Source organism: Cetorhinus maximus, chromosome 1, assembly GCF_964194155.1.
Source record: "Cetorhinus maximus chromosome 1, sCetMax3.hap1.1, whole genome shotgun sequence".
Taxonomy (NCBI): domain Eukaryota; kingdom Metazoa; phylum Chordata; class Chondrichthyes; order Lamniformes; family Cetorhinidae; genus Cetorhinus; species Cetorhinus maximus.
Window position 1 is genome coordinate 14434200 of NC_135879.1, and position 22533 is coordinate 14456732.

The 22533-nt window shown below is 45.9% G+C and overlaps 1 protein-coding gene across 5 annotated transcripts in view; it reads right to left on the reverse strand.

The window, feature by feature from the left end:
* Positions 1 to 22533, reverse strand: part of psd3l (pleckstrin and Sec7 domain containing 3, like) — a 300802-nt gene that overhangs the window by 226254 nt on the left and 52015 nt on the right. For 2 of the 5 annotated variants that reach the window (XM_078533723.1, XM_078533794.1), the window contains exon 2: positions 1872 to 1962. The exons of the other annotated variants lie outside the window; for them this stretch is intronic. In XM_078533723.1, coding sequence (XP_078389849.1) covers positions 1872 to 1896 — 25 coding nt within the window. In that variant the 5' untranslated portion in view covers positions 1897 to 1962. The remainder of the gene's footprint in view (positions 1 to 1871; positions 1963 to 22533) is intronic. 5 annotated transcript variants of the gene reach the window in all.

Consider the following 22533-nt stretch of genomic DNA (forward strand, 5'->3'; position numbering starts at 1 on the left):
ACTACACCAGAACCATAACTGCAGAAAGTCCTCCAAGCGCAATCCTCCTCTGTGCTGCACTGTGTCACAAGCATTCCTAGGATGAGCAAGGGCAATTATAAATTTATAATAAAATTTGCAAATTCTGGTAAAATTTAGATCATTTTTTCCCCCACAGCTAATAGAGTCAATTTACGTAAGATTGGCATGAATTATAGGTCAAATCAGACAACTTCTCCATGGGTGGTAGGGCATTTTTGCCAATTGACTTAAAATAGGAATGAAAACTGTCGGCACATTAACTGTGAACTTAAAGTCAAAAGTCGATTGCAAATTTCCTTGACCAATAAATTACTGCAATTACATTGTGTCTGTGCTCAGATTTACAAAGAAAATGTTATATTACTGGTATTATCACTGAGCTGTGAAAGAAATTGCCCCCTGCATTTGGCCTCTGAAGCTATTTCAACAAAGACTAATTGATGCACTTTTTAAAAATGAAATCACCTAATAGATACTAGTGTGGCGTGTTTACAAGCACTCAGTTTAAGGACTGCTATCTGTGAACTAGAGCATAAATCAGATCTTTAGGCTATGCTTCAACTAGAACAATCTCTAATCCATTATTCACACACCTAATGATTAACATGGGCAGACAGAGACAGACAGGCACAGGGAAGCAGCCACAAAAGTTCCCCTCCAAGCCACAAACCATCCTTCCTTGGAACCGTGTCACCGTTCCTTCAATGTCACTGGGTCAAAATCCTTGAACTCCCTTCCTAACAGCAGTGTGGGTGTACCTACACCACATGGACTGCAGCGGTTCAAGAAGGCAGCTCCCCACCACCTTCTCAAAGGCAATTAGGGATGGGCAATAAATGCTGGCCTAGCCAGTGACACCCGCGTCCCATAAAACAATAAAAAACACAGACACCCAACTGCATTAAAATGTTTCGCTTTTTTTCAAAATGATGCAAATCATTTCCATCTTATTGTTTTTGCCTGGACTACAGAGAATGAATTTTATCACAATTAGTTTTCAAAGTCATTCTTAAATATATTGCACATGATGGTGATATAGAGTTGAAAAAAATAATTCTATGTATTGACTGTGCATTAACATATTAACTTAGAGGAATTTAATTCTGCCACTCAAAAGATCTTACTGTGAAGAGCATTCCCTAATGCTGTATTAGATCACATTCTCAACACTCCCCATTTTTCCCCCAGCACTAACCTTGCATTCTCTACTTCTGCTTTGCTCCTCACGCAGTCTCACTTCCCAGTGTATGATACTACGGAGGGGTAAGAAATATCCACATTGGTCCTCACTGCGTGCTTGCGTCTATGCCCAGCAAATAATGCCAGCCGCTCTCCGCCGTGCTGTTTGTCAATATCATTCTGAATGGGCTCTTCATAGAAATGTTACGTGTCAATTCAAAAACTAAATGCTAGCGAAATCAGAGAGCTGGTTTGATGTTCGCGTCCTGACTGCCACTAGATGGCAGTTGTGACCCACCCAAATTGACAGTACAAAGAAAATCTCAATTTTTCAAATGGTTCAAATGAGTGGTTTTAATATGTTTCGGTTTGATTAACAAATGTTTCCAAAAGTTCAAAAAAACATGCAAGGAATGGACCGGCAAATATATCAATCTGAATAATCTACTAAATTATCAGTGCAGTCCTTCCGAACGCAACAATATTTTGTCCCTTATCAGTGAGCAAACTGTATTCCCAATTAAGGTCTATCCAAGCTGATTAGAAAGCATCATCTATAATCCAATCTACACAGAGACATCTTTCCATGAGAGCTTTTATTAATTCCGTTAGCCATGTTCAATAACTGCAGTAGAAGTACTTCGGATTAAACCTTAACTAAAGTCACTTGCCTGGAAGAGCTTTATCACTGCTCATCTGTCAGTCTGTGTGGTTCATTAGGTTTTTGGCTGATTTAAAGAGTGGGTTGTGTCATCAATAAACCTTCAAAAAAAAACAAAAAAACAGGACGATTTGCTTTAGCTGTTGTTCTAATTCGCTCTGTCTATGTGGAGATGTGCGGTTTGGTTTTTGGCCTGTTTCCCTTTGAACGAACACCTTACAAATCATGAGAGTCCCTGAGCCCGGAAGGTGAGAGGTTGATAGAGGGGCTGTGGCTGAAAGTGAAAAGTAACTCCCAGTCACTGAGACTGAGCTCACTCACCCTTCCATAACAGGTGTGTCCTTCACCGCCACCTGATCTCGCTTTCCATCACAGCCTCTCTCTCATCAGTCACTTGACCCCACCATTGGGATTTTCCCTCATTCTCTAAAGCAGGCTACAGACCACTGTAAGAAAATCCAGCCCCCAGAGCTTTGTTTTTATTCTTTGGTGGGATGTGGGCGTCGCTGGCTGGGCCAGCGTTTCTTGCCCACCCCTCATTGCCCTTGAGAAGGTGGAGGTGAGAACCATCTTGAACCACTGCAGTTCCGGTGGCGTGGGTACCCATTGTGCTGTTAGGGAGGGAGTTCTAGGATTTTGACTCAGAGACAGTTAAAGAGCAGTGATTTAGTCCCAAGTCCAGATCGAGTGTGTATTGGAGGGGAAGGTGCATTAGCACCCCCATGCATCTGCTGCCCTTGTCCTCCTTGGTGGTAAAGGTTGTGGGTTTGGAAAGTGCTGCCAAAAGAGCCTTGGTGAGTTCCTGCAGTGCATCTTGTAGATGATACACACTGCTGCCACTGTGCATCGGTGGAGGAGGGAGTGAATGTTTGTGGAAGGGGTGCCAATCAAGCATGTTGCTTTGTCCTGGATGGTGTCAAACTTCTTGAGCGTTGTTAGAGCTGCACTCATCCAGGCAAGTGGAGAGTATTCCATCACACTCTTGACTTGCACCCTGTAGATGGTGGACAGGCTTTGGGGAGTCAGGAGGTGAATTACTCGTCACAAGATTCCTAGCTTCTGACCTGCTCTTGTAGCCACAGTATTTATGTGGCTAATTCAGTTCAGTTTCTGGTCATTGGTAACCCCCAACATGTGGATAGTGGGGGGATTCAGCGATGGCAAAGCTATTGAATGTCAAGGGGCAATGGTTAGATTCTCTCTTGATGAAGATGATCATTGCCTGGCACTTGTGTGGCGCGAAGCTAATTTGCCACTTATTAGCCCAATCCTGGATATTGTCCAGGTCTTGCTGCATTTGGACATGGACTGCTTAGTGAACATGGACACAGACATAAGGACACAGACACATGGACATGGGCTGCTTCAGGGGAAAGGCACGGACACATATACATGGATTGCTTCCAATGCACGCAGGCCTTGGTGTCCTATTTGACCCTGAGATGAGCTTCCGATCACATATTCACAGCATCACTAAAAACCTGTATTTCCACCTCTGTACCATCGTCTGACTCCGCACCTGCCTCAGATCATCTGCTGCTAAGACCCTTCTCCACACCTTTGTAACCACTAGATGTGACGTTTCCAATGCAATACTCTACTGGTTAAACTCCCATATTTCACACTCCATAAACGTAAGCTCATCCAAAATTCTGCCTATCAAAATTCACACCAAGTCCCACTCACCCACCATCCCTGTCCTCACTGACTTACACTGGCTCCTGATTAAGCAGTGCCTCAATTTTAAAACTCTCATCCAAGTCCCTCCATGGCCTAACGCCAATCTCTGCAATCTCTTCCAGCTCTACAACTCTCTAAGATCTCTGCACTCCTCCAATTCTGTCCTCTTGAGCATCCCTGATTTTAAGCACTACACCATTAGCCATGTATTCAGTTGCCAAGGCCCTAAGCTCTGGAATTTCCACCCTCGCGGCAAGAAATTCACTTACATGGCAGCTTGCTGAGCGGCTCCCTCAGGATTCGAACACCGTCTCCTCACCTTCTGGGACCTGGACTTGAAACTAGCTCAGGAAGATTCAATAAAAGCCTAGTCTCCCTGCTGGAGCTAAAAGCAAGTGACACAAGTCTAGTCCTTGCAATGTAACTCCCTGCTAAGACGCTGGGTAATTTTATGGTCGCGTAATAGTTACGTTACTAGAATAGCGACCCAGAGAATGCAAAATCCTCCTGTGGGAGTTTGAAAGTCCAAATTCAGATTTTAAGATCTGAAGTTAAAAAGCTGGGGCAGCTCCCATCAATGTTCCCCCTAAACTGCACATGTGCACAGTAATCCAGAATATACCACGAGGCCATTCACAAGTTGTCCCCTTTAAGACATTGCATTCAGCCACAAAAAAAGTGCAAACGTACCGTACATTGAAACGAAGAAGCCACGAACAACAAAAAAAGTTTAGAGCAGATGTTGGTCCTCGCCACTTAAGACATCCACATTTAACATGATAGGCGCTTAAATGCAATAAAAATCATTACTGCTGAAAAGAGAGACATGCTTTTGAAGCTTTTCGTCTTTCATCAGGACAAACGCAAGAATGCCAAATTTCAAAGTAAGCAACAATTTATACGCATGAGAAAAGAGTGTTGATTGGTTGGCAAGGCAACTCTGATTGGTCGAGATGTTGCCATGGAAAATGCACCGGGAAACTATCCCCCGCGCTTTTGTTTAATTCGAATAAGGTGCAATGTCAGGACATGTTCCTTTTGCCTGCAGAAGACAGATCCCTGTGTATGAATATACGTAGCTTCCAGCGAGCATAACTTTGCGAACCCGACTGATAATCTTAAATTGGTCATCAGTGTAAATCTTAGCACAGTCAGGACTGTTCAACGTGTGCTGTCCGATCGTAAAATCACATCTAACGTTAGACATTATGTTCTGAGTTTAGCAAGCATGGGCTGGTTGAGTATGGTCAGTGCTCTGCCTATTACGAACAGCCAAAGGGATGTGCTGTTTGATACAATCTGCCAGTCATTTGGATGTACGGCCTACATACCTGGCATCACACCGGCACTAAAATTCATATATATAACATTACTCATTTGTGTGGTAGGCAGAAAGTTTTTTTTGGCTTGATGGCAGCATCCTGTTAGTAGAGAATACCACTCATGTTGCTACTGCGTAGTAGCAGCGTGAAATGGATAGCTTCACCCGTTGCTCAAATTTCAGCAATCATTGTATGTTTGCATTATCAACTTTAAAGTCGTCAGTTGTGTCTTATACGGTCCATTTATTTTGGACAGAAATAGATGCACTTACTCACTAGTTGCACCTCATTAAGTTGCACTGCATACAAGAAAAAACATAAGTAAATAACAACTCATTAATGTTCAATTACGTTTTGGATAATTCAGGCCTTCTCATTCTCTTTAGGTGGTGTGGGGTTACAGGTTGCACCATGCGCTCCCTGCAGTTCATGTAATACTGCAGGCCAGACTTGAGCTAGAAACAAAAACAAAAAGCTAAAAGCTACTGCAGATGCTGGAAATCCAAAACAAAACAAAAACAGAATTACCTGGAAAAACTCAGCAAGTCTGGCAGCATCGGCGGAGAAGAAATCAGTCAACGTTTTGAGCCTCCATGGCCCTTCGGCAGAACTGCAGCATAGTTTCAACAAGGGAGAAATATAAATTGGTTTAAGGTGGGTGGGGGGTGGGGGGGAAGAGACACATTGAGGGTGTGGTGTGAGCAGATAATCAAAAGATGTCAGAGACAAAAGGGTCAAAGAGGTGTTGAAGGTGGTGGTCTTTGTCTGAGAAAAGTGCTAATTAAGAATGGAATACAGGATATTCAAAGTACAGCTCTAGTGGGGGTGGGGTGGAAAGACTAAAGGTTTTAGTTTTAGATTTAAAAATAATGGAAATAGGTGGGGAAAGAAGAATCTATATAAATTATTGAAAAAAAAGCGGGTGGGGGGGGAAAAGAAACGGGGTGGGGATGGGGGGAGGGGGAGTTTAAGATCTAAAGTTGTAGAATTCAATATTCAGCCCAGAGGGCTGTAAAGTGCCTAGTCGGAAGATGAGGTGCTGTTCCTCCAGTTTGCGTTGGGCTTCACTGGAACAATGCAGCAAGCCAAGGACAGACATGTTGGCAAGAGAACAGGGTGGAGTGTTAAAATGGCAAGCGACAGGGAGGTTTGGGTCTTTCTTGCGGACAGACCGCAGGTGTTCCGCAAAACGGTCGCCCAGTTTGCGTTTGGTCTCTCCAATGTAGAGGAGACCGCATTGGGAGCAATGAATGCAGTAGACTAAGTTAGGGGAAATGCAAGTGAAATGCTGCTTCACTTGAAAGGAGTGTTTGGGCCCTTGGACGGTGAGGAGAGAGGAAGTGAAGGGGCAGGTGTTGCATCTTCTGCGTGGGCATGGGGAGGTGCCATAAGTGGGGGTTGAGGAGTAGGGGGTGATGGAGGAGTGGACCAGGGTGTCCCGGAGGGAACGATCCCTACGGAATGCCGTCAAGGGGGGTGAAGGGAAGATGTGTTTGGTGGTGGCATCATGCTGGAGTTGGCGGAAATGGCGGAGGATGATCCTTTGAATGCGGAGGCTGGTGGGGTGATAAGTGAGGACAAGGGGGACCCTATCATGTTTCTGGGAAGGAGGAGAAGGCGTGAGGGAGGATGCGCGGGATATGGGCCGGACACGGTTGAGGGCCCCGTCAACGACCGTGGATGGAAAACCTCGGTTAAGGAAGAAGGAGGACATGTCAGAGGAGCTGTTTTTGAAGGTAGCGTCATCAGAACAGATGCGACGGAGGCGAAGGAACTGAGAGAATGGGATGGAGTCTTTACAGGAAGCGGGGTGTGAGGAGCTGTAGTCGAGGTAGCTGTGGGAGTCGGTAGGCTTGTAATGGATATTGGTGGACAGTCTATCATCAGAAATTGAGACAGAGAGGTCAAGGAAGGGAAGAGAAGTGTCAGAGATGGACCATGTGAAGATGATGGAGGGGTGGAGATTGGAAGCAAAATTAATAAATTTTTCCAGGTCCCGACGAGAGCATGAAGCAGCACCGAAGTAATCATCGATGTACCGGAGAAAGAGTTGTGGGAGGGGGCCGGAGTAGGACTGGAACAAGGAATGTTCCACATACCCCATAAAGAGACAGGCATAGCTGGGGCCCATGCGGGTACCCATAGCCACACCTTTTATTTGGAGGAAGTGAGAGGAGTTAAAGGAGAAATTGTTCAGTGTGAGAACAAGTTCAGCCAGACGGAGGAGAGTAGTGGTGGATGGGGATTGTTGGGGCCTCTGTTCAAGGAAGAAGCTAAGGGCCCTCAGACCATCCTGGTGGGGGATGGAGGTGTAGAGGGATTGGACATCCATGGTGAAGAGGAAGCGGTTGGGGCCAGGGAACTGGAAATTGTTGATGTGACGTAAGGTGTCAGAGGAATCACGGATGTAGGTGGGAAGGGACTGGACAAGGGGAGAGAGAAGGGAGTCAAGATAGCGAGAAATGAGTTCCGTGGGGCAGGAACAGGCTGACACGATCGGTCTGCCAGGACAGTTCTGTTTGTGGATTTTGGGTAGGAGGTAGAAGCGGGCCGTCCGAGGTTGGGCGACTATCAAGTTGGAAGCTGTGGGAGGAAGATCGCCAGAGGAGATGAGGTCAGTGACAGTCCTGGAAACAATGGCTTGATGTTCTGTGGTGGGGTCATGGTCCAGGGAGAGGTAGGAGGAAGTGTCTGCGAGTTGACGCTCAGCCTCTGCGAGGTAGAGGTCAGTGCGCCAGACAACAACAGTACCACCCTTGTCAGCGGGTTTGATGACAATGTTGGGGTTGGACCTGTGAGAACGGAGCGCAGTGAGTTCAGAGAGACAGATTAGAATGGGTGAGAGGAGCAGAGAAATTGAGACGGCTAATGTCACGCCGACAGTTCTCAATGAAAAGATCAAGAGAAGGTAAGAATCCAGAGGGAGGGGTCCAAGTGGAGGGAGAATATTGGAGGTGGGTAAAAGGATCCGTTGAACGGGGAGAGGACTCCTGCCCAAAGAAGTGAGCACGGAGACGAAGACGGCGGAAGAAGAGTTCAGCATCATGCCGAGCCCGAAATTCATTGAGATGAGGGCGTAAGGGTATGAAACTAAGTCCTTTGCTGAGCACTGAACGTTCAGCATCGGAGAGGGGAAGGTCAGGGGGTATAGTGAATACGCGGCTGGGGCTGGGATTGGAAGATGGGGTGAGGACGGAGGGACAAGCAGGGGTGGAGGGTCCCAGATGGGTGTTGGAGTCGATGAGTTGTTGGAGCTTGCGTTCCTCACTGCACTCCGTTCTCTCAGGTCCAACCCCAACATTGTCATCAAACCCGCTGACAAGGGTGGTACTGTTGTTGTCTGGCGCATTGACCTCTACCTCGCGGAGGCTGAGCGTCAACTCGCAGACGTTTCCTCCTACCTCTCCCTGGACCATGACCCCACCACAGAACATCAAGCCATTGTTTCCAGGACTGTCACTGACCTCATCTCCTCTGGCGATCTTCCTCCCACAGCTTCCAACTTGATAGTCGCCCAACCTCGGACGGCCCGCTTCTACCTCCTACCCAAAATCCACAAACAGAACTGTCCTGGCAGACCGATCGTGTCAGCCTGTTCCTGCCCCACGGAACTCATTTCTCGCTATCTTGACTCCCTTCTCTCTCCCCTTGTCCAGTCCCTTCCCACCTACATCCGTGATTCCTCTGACACCTTACGTCACATCAACAATTTCCAGTTCCCTGGCCCCAACCGCTTCCTCTTCACCATGGATGTCCAATCCCTCTACACCTCCATCCCCCACCAGGATGGTCTGAGGGCCCTTAGCTTCTTCCTTGAACAGAGGCCCCAACAATCCCCATCCACCACTACTCTCCTCCGTCTGGCTGAACTTGTTCTCACACTGAACAATTTCTCCTTTAACTCCTCTCACTTCCTCCAAATAAAAGGTGTGGCTATGGGTACCCGCATGGGCCCCAGCTATGCCTGTCTCTTTATGGGGTATGTGGAACATTCCTTGTTCCAGTCCTACTCCGGCCCCCTCCCACAACTCTTTCTCCGGTACATCGATGATTACTTCGGTGCTGCTTCATGCTCTCGTCGGGACCTGGAAAAATTTATTAATTTTGCTTCCAATCTCCACCCCTCCATCATCTTCACATGGTCCATCTCTGACACTTCTCTTCCCTTCCTTGACCTCTCTGTCTCAATTTCTGATGATAGACTGTCCACCAATATCCATTACAAGCCTACCGACTCCCACAGCTACCTCGACTACAGCTCCTCACACCCCGCTTCCTGTAAAGACTCCATCCCATTCTCTCAGTTCCTTCGCCTCCGTCGCATCTGTTCTGATGACGCTACCTTCAAAAACAGCTCCTCTGACATGTCCTCCTTCTTCCTTAACCGAGGTTTTCCATCCACGGTCGTTGACGGGGCCCTCAACCGTGTCCGGCCCATATCCCGCGCATCCTCCCTCACGCCTTCTCCTCCTTCCCAGAAACATGATAGGGTCCCCCTTGTCCTCACTTATCACCCCACCAGCCTCCGCATTCAAAGGATCATCCTCCGCCATTTCCGCCAACTCCAGCATGATGCCACCACCAAACACATCTTCCCTTCACCCCCCTTGACGGCATTCCGTAGGGATCGTTCCCTCCGGGACACCCTGGTCCACTCCTCCATCACCCCCTACTCCTCAACCCCCACTTATGGCACCTCCCCATGCCCACGCAGAAGATGCAACACCTGCCCCTTCACTTCCTCTCTCCTCACCGTCCAAGGGCCCAAACACTCCTTTCAAGTGAAGCAGCATTTCACTTGCATTTCCCCTAACTTAGTCTACTGCATTCATTGCTCCCAATGCGGTCTCCTCTACATTGGAGAGACCAAACGCAAACTGGGCGACCGTTTTGCGGAACACCTGCGGTCTGTCCGCAAGAAAGACCCAAACCTCCCTGTCGCTTGCCATTTTAACACTCCACCCTGTTCTCTTGCCAACATGTCTGTCCTTGGCTTGCTGCATTGTTCCAGTGAAGCCCAACGCAAACTGGAGGAACAGCACCTCATCTTCCGACTAGGCACTTTACAGCCCTCTGGGCTGAATATTGAATTCTACAACTTTAGATCTTAAACTCCCCCTCCCCCCATCCCCACCCCGTTTCTTTTCCCCCCCCACCCGCTTTTTTTTCAATAATTTATATAGATTCTTCTTTCCCCACCTATTTCCATTATTTTTAAATCTAAAACTAAAACCTTTAGTCTTTCCACCCCACCCCCACTAGAGCTGTACTTTGAATATCCTGTATTCCATTCTTAATTAGCACTTTTCTCAGACAAAGACCACCACCTTCAACACCTCTTTGACCCTTTTGTCTCTGACATCTTTTGATTATCTGCTCACACCACACCCTCAATGTGTCTCTTCCCCCCCACCCCCCACCCACCTTAAACCAATTTATATTTCTCCCTTGTTGAAACTATGCTGCAGTTCTGCCGAAGGGCCATGGAGGCTCAAAACGTTGACTGATTTCTTCTCCGCCGATGCTGCCAGACTTGCTGAGTTTTTCCAGGTAATTCTGTTTTTGTTTTTTGAGCTAGAAACAACTGGGCAGGAGGAGCTCTTATTATATAGTAGACTAGTGTACTACAGCAAACACATTATACTGGCCATTGCATATAGCGATTGTGTCCACCAGGGTCTGCATACGTTAAAGTGGTCCTGAAGGTGTCAGGTTGTTGAAAAAAACTTAACCAATGCCCTTCAGGGAAAGAAAGCCTCCAACCTTACCCACTCTGGCATATATGTGATTCCTGGCTCTCACTGACCTGGCTGACTCTTAATGGCGTTCTACCCCTACAAGCCCTCACTGACCTGGCTGACTCTTAATGGCGTTCTACCCCCTACAAGCCCTCACTGACCTGGCTGACTCTTAATGGCGTTCTACCCCTACAAGCCATCCACTTGTATCTGGGGCAACTGGAGATGGGCAGCAAAATGCCAGACATACCAGCCTACATCCTGAGAAGCAATGAATAAAAAAACACCGGTGTAGCAATCGGAAAGCCAAAAAGCTTTCCACCACGTGCAACAATATGATGATAAAATTTCGAATAGTAAAGCTGGATTGTGCTGAGTGTAGGAGAGAGCAGAAAGTCTGGGAAAAAGGAGAGAACACTCCGAGTGTTACCCAGGTTCACCTCCTAGAATCGGCCATCGATTGGTAGTAAATGTCTGTTAGCCGCTGCCTGCGCTGTGAGCTTGGGTGGGTGACAGTACAGGATAGCCAGATGTATCACGCCTTTCACAACCTCAAGACATCCCAAAGTGCTTTACAACCAAATGGATTACTTTTGAAGGGTAGTCACTGCTGCAATGTACAAAATGCGGCTGCCAATTTGTGCACAGCAAGCTCCGACAAACAGCAACGTGACGATGACCAAAGAATCTGGTTTTGGGATGCCGATTGTGGGTTTAATATTGACCGGGACAACAGGGATATCTCCCCTGCTCTTCGTCAAAATACATCCAACCTGAGCAGGCAGATGGGACCGTGGTTGAACGTCTCATCTGAAACACTCCTTAGGTATTGCGCCGGTACGTCAGCCTTAACCTTTTTGCCCAAAACCAACAACCATCTGACTCTGAGGCAAGTGTGCTACCAACAGAGCCACAGCTCACACTAAAAAAAGAAATGAAAAGGAGATGGAAAACAATTAGTAAAAAAGCTACCAGGAGATTTATGGCAGGAAAACAAAGCTCCCAATGGAAAGTTCCGGCAAACATTGTAAAGGATGAGGTGTATTCAGATTTACAAGACCTGCTGAAAGGCCAAGTATTTAATTCCCTCAAAGCTCCTCTTCGCTCACCTCCTCAGCCACCTGCTTCCCCCCTACCCACGCGAAACAAACCCACAGGGAGTTTAATCACTGAAAATGCAGCAACATTGGCTTGTGCTTCCTTCCAGAACACACCCCAGGTGGGAGAGCCCTGGTATGGCCATGAAAGCTTGGGAATTCCACAGGATCCCAAGCCAGTACAGTCGGGTTGCCAACTTCAGTTGAACGTACTCCGGGAGGTTTCATCACACGATTTCCCAATCCTTAAAAGCTCCATGTAAAATATTTTCTCCATCCCTGATATCTATATAACTAATGAACAAAAATGAAAATGAGGGAAGAGTGTTTTTTTGATGTCTCTATGATTTTTCTTCTGCCTTGCTCACAGTGGCTTCGAGGTCATCCATCTTTAATTCCTGGAATCTCCAGCTTACAATCCTGGATGGTTGACAACCTTAGGATCCAGAATCCCAAAGGGAACTCTTGCAGGGGGCCCCTCAGCCTGTAGACACAAGGCTCACATCGAGAGAAGTTCTCATTCAGTGAGACAGGTCCACCCACTGCCAGGAATCCCGTAACAACATGTCAGTCATAACTGTGATGAGTGTGCAGGTTTTTAACTGCAGCATTGGAATACTAACTACTGAACAAATCAGCATGCTGGGAACACCAGACATATTTACCTCCTCAGGTCATATAGCATTGCTGCAATTCTGCAAAGATGTTGCCCATACTTCACTGTGAGTAAAATACCCTCAACCCGTCAGCGGTGTGGACTGCCCTCACTGCTCAAGAATGTGCCTTGCAATGTAAACAGGACAAACTGCAGATCACTGTCGGCCAAGTCAAGGAGAACTATTTTGGTTTGAGGCAGTTCTGTTGGGCCATAACATCTTTAGGCGCATTGCGTCCTTCCCCGATCTGGATATCTAGCCGACCTCTGGTCCTATAGGAACAGGAATGGGCCACTCAGCCCCTCAGGCCTACTCTGCCACTCAACTAGATCATGGCTGATCTGCACCTCAACTCCATCCACCCTATACTCATTGCAGTTTAGAAGAATGAGAGGTAATATTACTGAAAAATATAAGATTCTGAGGAGGCTTGACAGGGTAGATGATGAGAGGATGTTTCCCTTCATGGGGGGGAATCTAGAACGAGGGGGGCACAATTTCAAAATAGGAGGTTTCCACTTAAGATGGAAATGAGGAGGAATTTCTTCTCCCAGAAGGTTGGTTAAATGTTCCTCCTCGTGGTAGATGCATGCGAACACCACAAAAGGCAAGTTCGCCTCCAAGTCACTCACCATCCTGACTTGGAAATATCTCGCCGTTTCCTTCACAGTCGCTGGGTCAGAATCCTGGAACTCCCTCCCTAACAGCACTGTGGGTGTACCTACACCACACGGACTGCAGCGGTTCAAGAAGGCAGCTCACCACCACCTTCTCAAGGGCAACTAGGGATAGGCAATAAACGCTGGCCCAGCCAGCGATGCCCACATCCCGTGAAAGAATTGAAAAACTTATCGTACAGCACGGCTGAAAGTCAATACAGTTCAACACAAAGGTGATTGTCAACAAATATGTTATTAAAGCGGAGGAAAACAGTGACAAATTTGCGTGTGAAATTCTACCTTTAATGTAGAATCTCAGTGGTGCTCCAACTCAGAAGTGGATAGTGACCTGGATTTTCACACAAGTGCTGAACAAACCTTTCAGTCAAGCCCATTTTCGCAACCTGCATCCACACACGAGAAGGTTATGGGCCCCTGTACCTGCCATGCTGGCAAAGCATGGGACTGTGAGCTGGGTGCGGAGTTGAGGGGAAATAGAGATGGGCTTTGAACATAACACGTATGAAGTTAGCCAATTAATGCGCATCTCAGTTGTTCGGTTACTCAATTGGGTAAGAGGATGGACCCTTTCCTCAGCTGTTTGGTAGGCTTTTCGGGAGGGAAGGGGAATGGGAGGGAAGGAGTGACCTTGAAAGCACATAGGTATCAGTCCAACAAACAAGAGGTTCCTTTTAATACCGGGCCAACGTCCTTGAACTGTGGACCTGCATTAAGTTTAACGCACCCAGTATTTATGCATAAACAGTATGGAATGAGACGCATGAATGAATAAACTGACGGGGGAAGAAAGACAAGTTCTTTATCTTGTTCTGTCAATACTTTGCCGCTGCAATCAGCAGTGCCATAACCCAGAGTGCTTTCTACCGTATTCCATTGCAACATTATTTACAAGTGGCAAAAACCCAAGGCATGCCGTTAGCTGAGGTCACCCGGGTAAAGGCCAGGTACAGTTACCAGATTAAAAAGTGGGGGTTGCTGTCGTTTATCGAGAGCACCAGCGGCGTTCAATTTTGGAGGTGTCAGCTGTGGCTCAGTTCATAGCACCCTCGCCTTTGAATCAGAGGGTTGTGGGTTCATGTCCCACTCCCGGAAACCAAGAACTGTGATTGTACTCGAAAGAGTTGCAATCTGTGACTGTTGATAACTCGAAAGAGTTTCTACTTTCACTGCAAGCCCACCTTCGCTTGGATCATGCGGCACCTTTCATGCCTCCAGGACACCCAATGAGCTTTGCAGTCCAACGTAATCAATCTGAAAGCGGAGCCGCTGTTATTTTGCAGGCGAATCCAGCAGGGCAGCATCCCACAGCAATGAGATAAACGCTCAAGTTCATTATTTTTGTTTGGTGTTGACTGGGAGATCAATGTTGGGCAGGACACCTTCGAGTAGCCCTCTGAAATGTTTTCCATAAGGGCAGGCGGAACCTCAGTTTTAGTGTCTCATCAGAAAAACTGCATTTCTAACTCCCTCAGTACCGCATCGAACTGTTAACCGTCCAATACACCGGCTTTCTCTCACTTTTTTTTGGGAAGTAAGTGATAAATAGGTTTATAGTTAAATAGGATTGAATTAAATACATTTGTTTTCTAGGTGGCCCTCCCTTTCATGACCCACGTGGCTGGTTTGAAGGTTGGATGTGCAAATCAGTGAGCCTCACCCAGATTCACAGCTAAGAAACAAACCACTTGGATTACTGGGCGGCTATAAGGGTCTTCAGGAGAGGAGAAGGTGAAAAGGCAGCTAATGGGATTGTTCTGACCGGAAAAGCTGAAGCTTGGAAATGGGCAACTGGTTATACATTGCAGAGTGTGGACCCTGCTGTCAAGGGTGGGGGAGAAGGGGAATGTGAAACTTTGAAAACTTTGTTACATGATCAAGAAAGTGTTAACATTCACATCTAAACAGACACTTACAATTCAGCACCCTTCTACTGAAATTACCAGGAAAGAACTACAGGCTGAAAATTAGCTGAGGTTAAGCTGCCCTTTGGTGTATTCCAGGTGTGGACATGGGCCTTCTGTTTCCATTCAAGGTGTTGATAAAAAGCTCCAACGGCCTTTATTTAGCTCCTTCGCCAACGTGGCCATTCTTCAAATGCAAGTCAGCTGAGCATGGCTATTCACCTGGGAGGGCATCACAGCACGGCTTGAACCTGTCCATGCGCGGCATTCACCCGATAGCAGTCAGGAGTGGGAAGTCTACCTGATCTGGCAGGGAAACCGAGACCAACTGCAGCATCCCCAACAAGCGCTGCCCTTGAGATCTCCGAGCTCAGTGTGGCGTGCCGATCAAACTAGACATCTGTTTGTTCAGTATTGGCACGGATGATGCAATTAACCACAACCAATGCAACACACCTATAGTCCCAAAGTCCTGGATTCCCCACCCCTTTACACACCGGGATGGCTTGCTATAGAAATCACCGTGACTGGATATGTTGCGGTTTTCAACATTCCTCAGGCACACCCTAAGAAACTAAAGGCAGCAGATATTCCGCCCTAGAGCCAGGTCTGTATTCTCTGCATGTCGACAGTGAACAGTGCCAGGGAGCCACGAGACCTATACAAGGGAGTAAAAAAGCTGCACTCCTGGGGGTGTTCTCACCAGCAATGGAGAGATCCAAAGCGGAACAGGGCACTCTATTTATGGAACCTCTGGGAACTGTATTGGTCCTCACTTCCAGTGCTGATGTCTGTATCAGTGTGGCCACTGACGCAAGTGATATGTATTGTCTCAAGGTGTTTATTTCTTGTGCTGTACATGTCATTAGCACTTCAGTAAAATATGCGAAATGTTCATACTGTGTGCACTTGAATGCGGAAGAGCACATCGAGTGACACTGATACACGGGTCGCTGCAGATTTGTAATTGTAATCAGGAATAGTGAACAACCTGAGAGATGACAAATCTCACAATTTAAATCTATTAGACATGAAAGACAGACTTACATTTCTATAGCTCCTTCCATGACCTCAGGATGTCCCAAAGCACTTTACAGGCAATTAAGTATTTTTGCAGTGCAGCCACTGTTGTAATATAGGGAAAGGTGGTTGCACATTGCAAGCTCCCACAGTCAGGGTGAAGCAAATAATCTGTTTCAGTTGGTTGCAGGATAAACATTGGCCAGGACACCAGGGAAGGCTGCCCGGATCTTCTTTGAAATAGTACAATGGTACCTTTTACATCCACCTGACTCAGTTTACCAACGCATCAGAAAGACAACTCCCCTGACAGTGCAGCCCTCCCTCACTAATGCACTGAAGTGTCAGCCTGGATTATGTGCTACAATCTGGAACTGAAAGCTAGTCTCAGTAATAGTGACCATGAAACTATCATCGATTATTGTAAAAACCCATCTTGTTCAGTAATGCCCTTTAGGGAAGGAAATCTGAGGTCCTTACCTGCTCTGGCCTACATGTGGCTCCAGACCCACTGCAATATGGCTGGCTCTTAGCTGCCCTCTGAAATGGCCTAGCAAGCCACGCAGTTCAAGGGCAATTGGGGATGGGCAACAAATGCTGGCCATGCCAGCGATGCCCACATCCCATGAAACAATATATTTTTAAAAAATCTCTGTAGTGAGACAAACCCATGGCCCTCTAACTCAGAGTGCTGAGCTAAGGTTGGCACTGATTTTTCTAAAGCATGTTGCTATCAAGGTGTTTAGTGAAGGCACCTTACAAAGCGGGAACACTGGCTGATTATTCCTCCTCCTTAAGCCTAGCATCAATGAAACCAACTAAAGCCGCCCTTTCTAAGATTCCCTAAATCAGCACAGCCTGCAAATCTAACTGGAGAAATGTTTTGGATCAGTATTAGCTCAGATGGTACATTTAGCCATTAACACAGCAGTGTGGCCCATATGGTGCTATGGAGCCTATGATCCCCTTATGACATCTGTGCATTTTCTATGTATATGATCCATTTTGGACCAGCAAATTAATAGAGTCAAAGGGCTAAATATTAGGGGCCACCCCCAGGCAGGTAAATAGGTGGGTGGATCTGTAAATTAGGCGCCTTGCCATCAGCAGTATGCCCATCATCAGCCCGTCCATCCCCATTTTATGAGCGGCAGTGGAGGTGTGGGTGGGCTGCCCACCCAAGGCCCAGCTGAGGACCTTAAGTAGGAAATTAATGCCCAGTTAAGGGGCTCATCCCACCACCGCACCAATATAACGGGCAGTGGGAGAAGCCTGCGTCCAACGTGCAGCCCAGCAGGTTTAACCCCGGGGGTTGCTGGTCAGTGAAAAGGCGGGGAGGTGCCTCCTTCCTGAGCCCTCTATGCAAAGCGGATGCCTCTCCTTACAGCTCTGCCTCCCCATGTCCACCTTCCCCCACTCACCTATCCACCATGCCTCCTTGCGAGGCCCTGACGAGATCCTGGACACGCCTGGGTTTAGGGGCATCCACGGTTCCGCTTCTTCCCGGGCCTCCTGCAGTACCAGCAGCGGGCACCAATCCAGGTGCGGCACAGAGCTGCCAGCCTCCGATTGGCTGGCAGCTCTATGAGGCAGAACTTTCTCCTAGAGACAGACGGAAGTTCCACCTCATATTAATTAAAGGGACGTCACTCAAAAAGTTAAAGCAGGGCCAGCTGACCAAGCCCAGGCAGGCCAGCTGACCAAGGCCAGCTGACCAAGCCCAGGCAGGCTTGCCCCCGACATTTACACTGGGGTGTGGGAAGCCCAACTCAGCATATATTCCAGCCCATTATGGCACAGAAGGAGGCCATTTCTCCCGAGTCCATGCTGGCTCTCCATAGAGGAGTCCAATCAGTCCCCTTCCCCCGCTCTATCCCCGCAGCCCTGAAAGTTTATTTCCCTTGTGCCCTTCCTATTCCCTTTTGAAATTACACGTCATTTCCACTTCTCCCACCCTCATGAATATGTTCTAGGTCATTTCCACTTGTTGGGTAAAATATTTCTTCCTCACATCCCTCTTGCATTACTTGCCCAAAACCTTAAATGTGTTTCCCCTAGTCTTTGTACGATCAGCTAATGGGAACAGCTTTGCTTTGTCTACCTTATCTAAATAGTCATAATCTTGTACACCTCTATCAAATCTCCCCTCAATTTCATGTGCTCATGTAATATTTCAATATAGACTCAGTTGAAAATTCCCAAAAATCTCTTCATTGTATTTAGAATAATGTTATGCTATTTGAATTCTTCTGGTTCTGTGTACTGATTATGCTTGAAAATAAACCCGACTATCAGATTTAACCTGAACAATATAATATGAGAATATTGTTTGAATTTACTCTGGCAGTTCTTCATATCCCAATTTCATTTACAGGAGACACAGAGAACGGAACTGACAACTTAAATTCACTTAAGTTATTCCAATAAAATAAGTTATTCTGTGACCATTACTATCAGCAGTAATGAAGAGAGACACAGCCGCATATGTGAAAGGACAAGGAGGAATGGGACACAAATACCCGAGGGTAGATGTTGGCTTAGACTTAGAAGGTTTCCCGTATCTAGAGACACATGAGGCAGACTAAGCACATGCTTACGTCTGTTTTCCTGCAATAGGTGGCCAGCCTGAAGCCAGAGGCTATAGTGTGAGGGGTGCCACTCCGCATCAAGCACGGCTGACCAGCTCCTGTCAAACCCCTGAAAAGCTGTGGATGCTGGGTTAATTGCTGCTTTCAATTCTAAGAGAGAGAAGATTTTTTTGTTATGTGAGCATCAAGGGATATGGAAAGAAGACAGGTAAATGGAGTTGAGATGTAGATCAGCCATGATCTAACTGAATCTCAGAACTGCCTCAGGGGACTGAGTGGTTTCCTCCAGTTCTTAATGTTTCTATGAAGAAGCAAACGGAGTTAGTTATTCAGTGACCAGTCAACCATTGGGGTAGACCAAAGAACATCAGTTCTGCAACCTGCAACAGAAAGTATTGCCAGCTGTCCTTGGTAGGAAAATTTCCAATACTGACTATTTTAGAGAGAGATGATGCACCTGTGTTACTGCTAAGGGACATTGTGTGTATGTGTATATATTACACACACATATATCAAAGCAAAGTCATATTCTGTACAACTTCCAGCATTTATTACCACATCCTTTTTTTTTGTTAAAAGGACACACAAGTAACTGCAGCGAACGTTCCTCAATCTTTTCCCAACAAGGTATGTAGGAGCTCCACAATGTTAACAAATTACAACGATTAAGAGCCACAATTTCCTCCATATACTCAATTTTAATGAAAAATCAGGAGTGAGCATCAAGTGGGAGAATAGTGTTAAAAATAATCAGAGAAAGAAATTATACCCAGCAGGTATGGGCTGGATATCAAAGTAAAATACCAGTGGGCAGACATGTTATTGATCTTAAAACAGCCAAGAGATCAAAGAGACAACATGGCCAAGTGCCCACATGGTAGTGTAATTCACAGGGCTGCTGAGTTATCAGGTTAAGCGGTGCTCAAGAAAGCTGGTGTTAAGAGGAACTTGTTAGAGGCAGTGATACCAAGGAAGCTCACATATTTTGGACAGGTGATGCAAACAGGGGAGTACTTGGAAAAAGAGGTAATGCAAGGGAAAACACCTATAAAACGTGCACAAGGAAGACCCACGATGGCATGGATGGGTAATATTAAAATATGATCTGGCCTCCCTATGGAACTGGCAATGAAGGCAGCGGAGAATAGAAATCAGGGGAGAAAGGTTGCTCATAGTGCAGCCAACCCTGGGAGCGTGGATGGATGAAAGACAGGCTGAGTTATCACTTGCCATTCCTGAACCATGAAGGCACAAAACCTGGAACCCAAGGCTAGGGCATTTGCAGTCCAATGCTCACCACCCCCAAACAGTTGGGAGGCCTGAGATATTGCATCAAATGGGAGGAAGTGGACTGCGATCACCAACCACTCTGTTCCTGTCCTGTTCATTCCCAACTTTCAGTCCCGTTCCTTGCTGCATTCTTAAATGGAGCTGAAACTACAACCTGTGCAGGTTTCTCATTCGTACTCAGCAAGCTACTGCATACAGTTTTTTTTTGGTCTCATTTCGTCAGCAGGAGGCAAACAGAGGTCACGTTTAATTTACCGCCACAAATCTGACTGCACGGCACTGTATGAACAGCAGCTACACAGGGAATTACAAGAGCATACTTATGGTGAACAATCTAAACTTATGGCATTGATAGTGGCCATAATGAATCATCTATTTTTCACAAAAAAATAGCCTTCCATTTATTGCCAGAAACAAAGTGCAAGCTGAGCCCCTTAGACACAAACACACAGAATGACTGTCTTTAGGCTACAGTGAGAAACCAAACCATCACACTGCACATCATTAGGAAGGAATTTGTTTTATAAATTAAGTAACAGGGTTAAGATCCCAGCTACTGTTAATACTGGACAAGTCAGATCCCAGGGTGAAACCTGGCTTGTTAGATCGTATTTCGTTTTAGAAACTGTAGAGGGAAGTCACTGAACAAATTCACAAGAGTCTGCTGATGAACTTAATATAAAGAACACAACATTTATTTAAACAAGGAAAGTGAACTCTATTACTTCAGACAAGAAGGTTGGAAAGATCTCAAAGATCACAAGGCGACAATTCAAATTCCCACTATTCCTTTACCACCAGCAACATCTTTACCGGCACATAAATCAGTGAAGAGTTACCACTAGCGTGACACAAAGGCTTCTCACTCGGGAGTGGCACAGTTGTAAACAGTTTCTTCTGGTGAATTCCTGAGCATTCACTTGATGCTTCTCACCCAATTCTCTCCAAGACACCGAAAAACCGCACTATAAACTCACTATTTCTTCAACTGCAGAGCAAACAAATGAGATCCCTTCACCAGCCTTCCAGTAGCACCTCAGCTAAACTGATCACTTATTCAGTTGACTACTGTCTCATCAGCCTTGCAGTTTTACTTCTCAGAGAGCTTCAAATCCCCATCTTTTGTCTCTGACACACACACTCCTGTCTTTTCTGTGTCTGTCTCCCTGGATCACTGTTGCTAGGCAATAGTAAAGCTCTTCTACTTTGTCGTTTTTTTTCCAGAATCACTGAACTTTCAACCTCTTTTAACCCATCTCTTTCACTTTAGGAGTTGCAAGACCTCATTAAAAACATATATACACAAACAAACCCAAAAGACCTGACCTTTTAGTCTCAAGTCTATCCAGACACCCAGGCACCAAGATCCATAAACAAAACCTAAATGAAACTGAAACCATTTTTACCTTTCTTAACACACAAATATATGTATATAATATATCTAAATTCCACTTAAAATTGAACATTGTTCACAACAGCAGCAAAATAGTGGACAAGGGGGAAAAACTGAGGGAGACTAGCAAAGCTTTCTATATAATCTATATAATTAAAAATGTGTGCATTCTGTGTGCAAAATGTACTTTGTTTTCAAGTTTTTGTTGCTCATTTGTATTAACGTTTTACTGTTACAAATTTCTATATCCATATTTATAATGGAAACTGCCGATATAAACTTGTCATGCTGTGATTACATCTTCCTACCAGTGGTGGTGCTGTCGTACATTATAGTACATCCTGCAAATCCTCAACCTGAACTACCATTACTCTGCTTCCCAAGCACAGCTATTTAATTAGAATATAAAATCAAAGCATTATATAACAAGGACACGAAATATAGATTTAAAATGTGAACTGAACCACATCTGCAATCACTGGTCCAACCACCCCACCCTCTAATCGCACTTGGGAGATCATGTGGGCACACAAAATCTTTCATTCCGTATGCAAAATAGTGGAAACAAACAAAAATAAAATCCTGAGAAGAGGATATGTACAGGAAAAAGGATTGGATGTCACCAGGGAGAATATGGGAATAGTTTGAACATGATGTAGCAGCACTGCAGATGTGGGCAACAGCTTAAAGGTTTCTTCCCTCCCCATTGTTAAACAGGATTCTCTCGATCAGTGAGTCAGAAATCTCTTCCGAATCAACATTTAATAAATTATTTCTGATGCAGAAAAACGGTGCATGACCGCACAACTGCTGTGCACAGAACAAGGTCAGGCCTGCAGGACTTCATGTTCAGCCCAATCCGTTCCCCCAATGAACTGTGCAGTTAGTAACTGGATGGGAATTCTCTCCTGTGTTACAGAGGTAGCATTAAAGGAGTAAAGAGCATCCCTCACTCAGTTGTGTAACTCCTCAATTTGACTGTGGGTTTTTATCTTTACCAATCATTTACAAAAAGGAATGAATTAACAGTAAATACCAGTACAGGTACAGTACAGATACAAATATACAGTACAGATATTTTAAATGGTTTATGGAACAAATAACTAAATTGCTCTGTCTGAATTTTTAACCCAAAAGCTTAGAAATTAAACGTTTCTGTTACTAAAGTATATAACCTGACAACAATTACTGAGAGGTCGGGTACAGTGCACGTCTGGCAGAGGGCAACACTTACTCCGTACTTCTCCACTACTGTGTCTAAAGCCCCAGTCAACTTTAGCAAACGTGCCCGGGCTGTCTCACTGGGG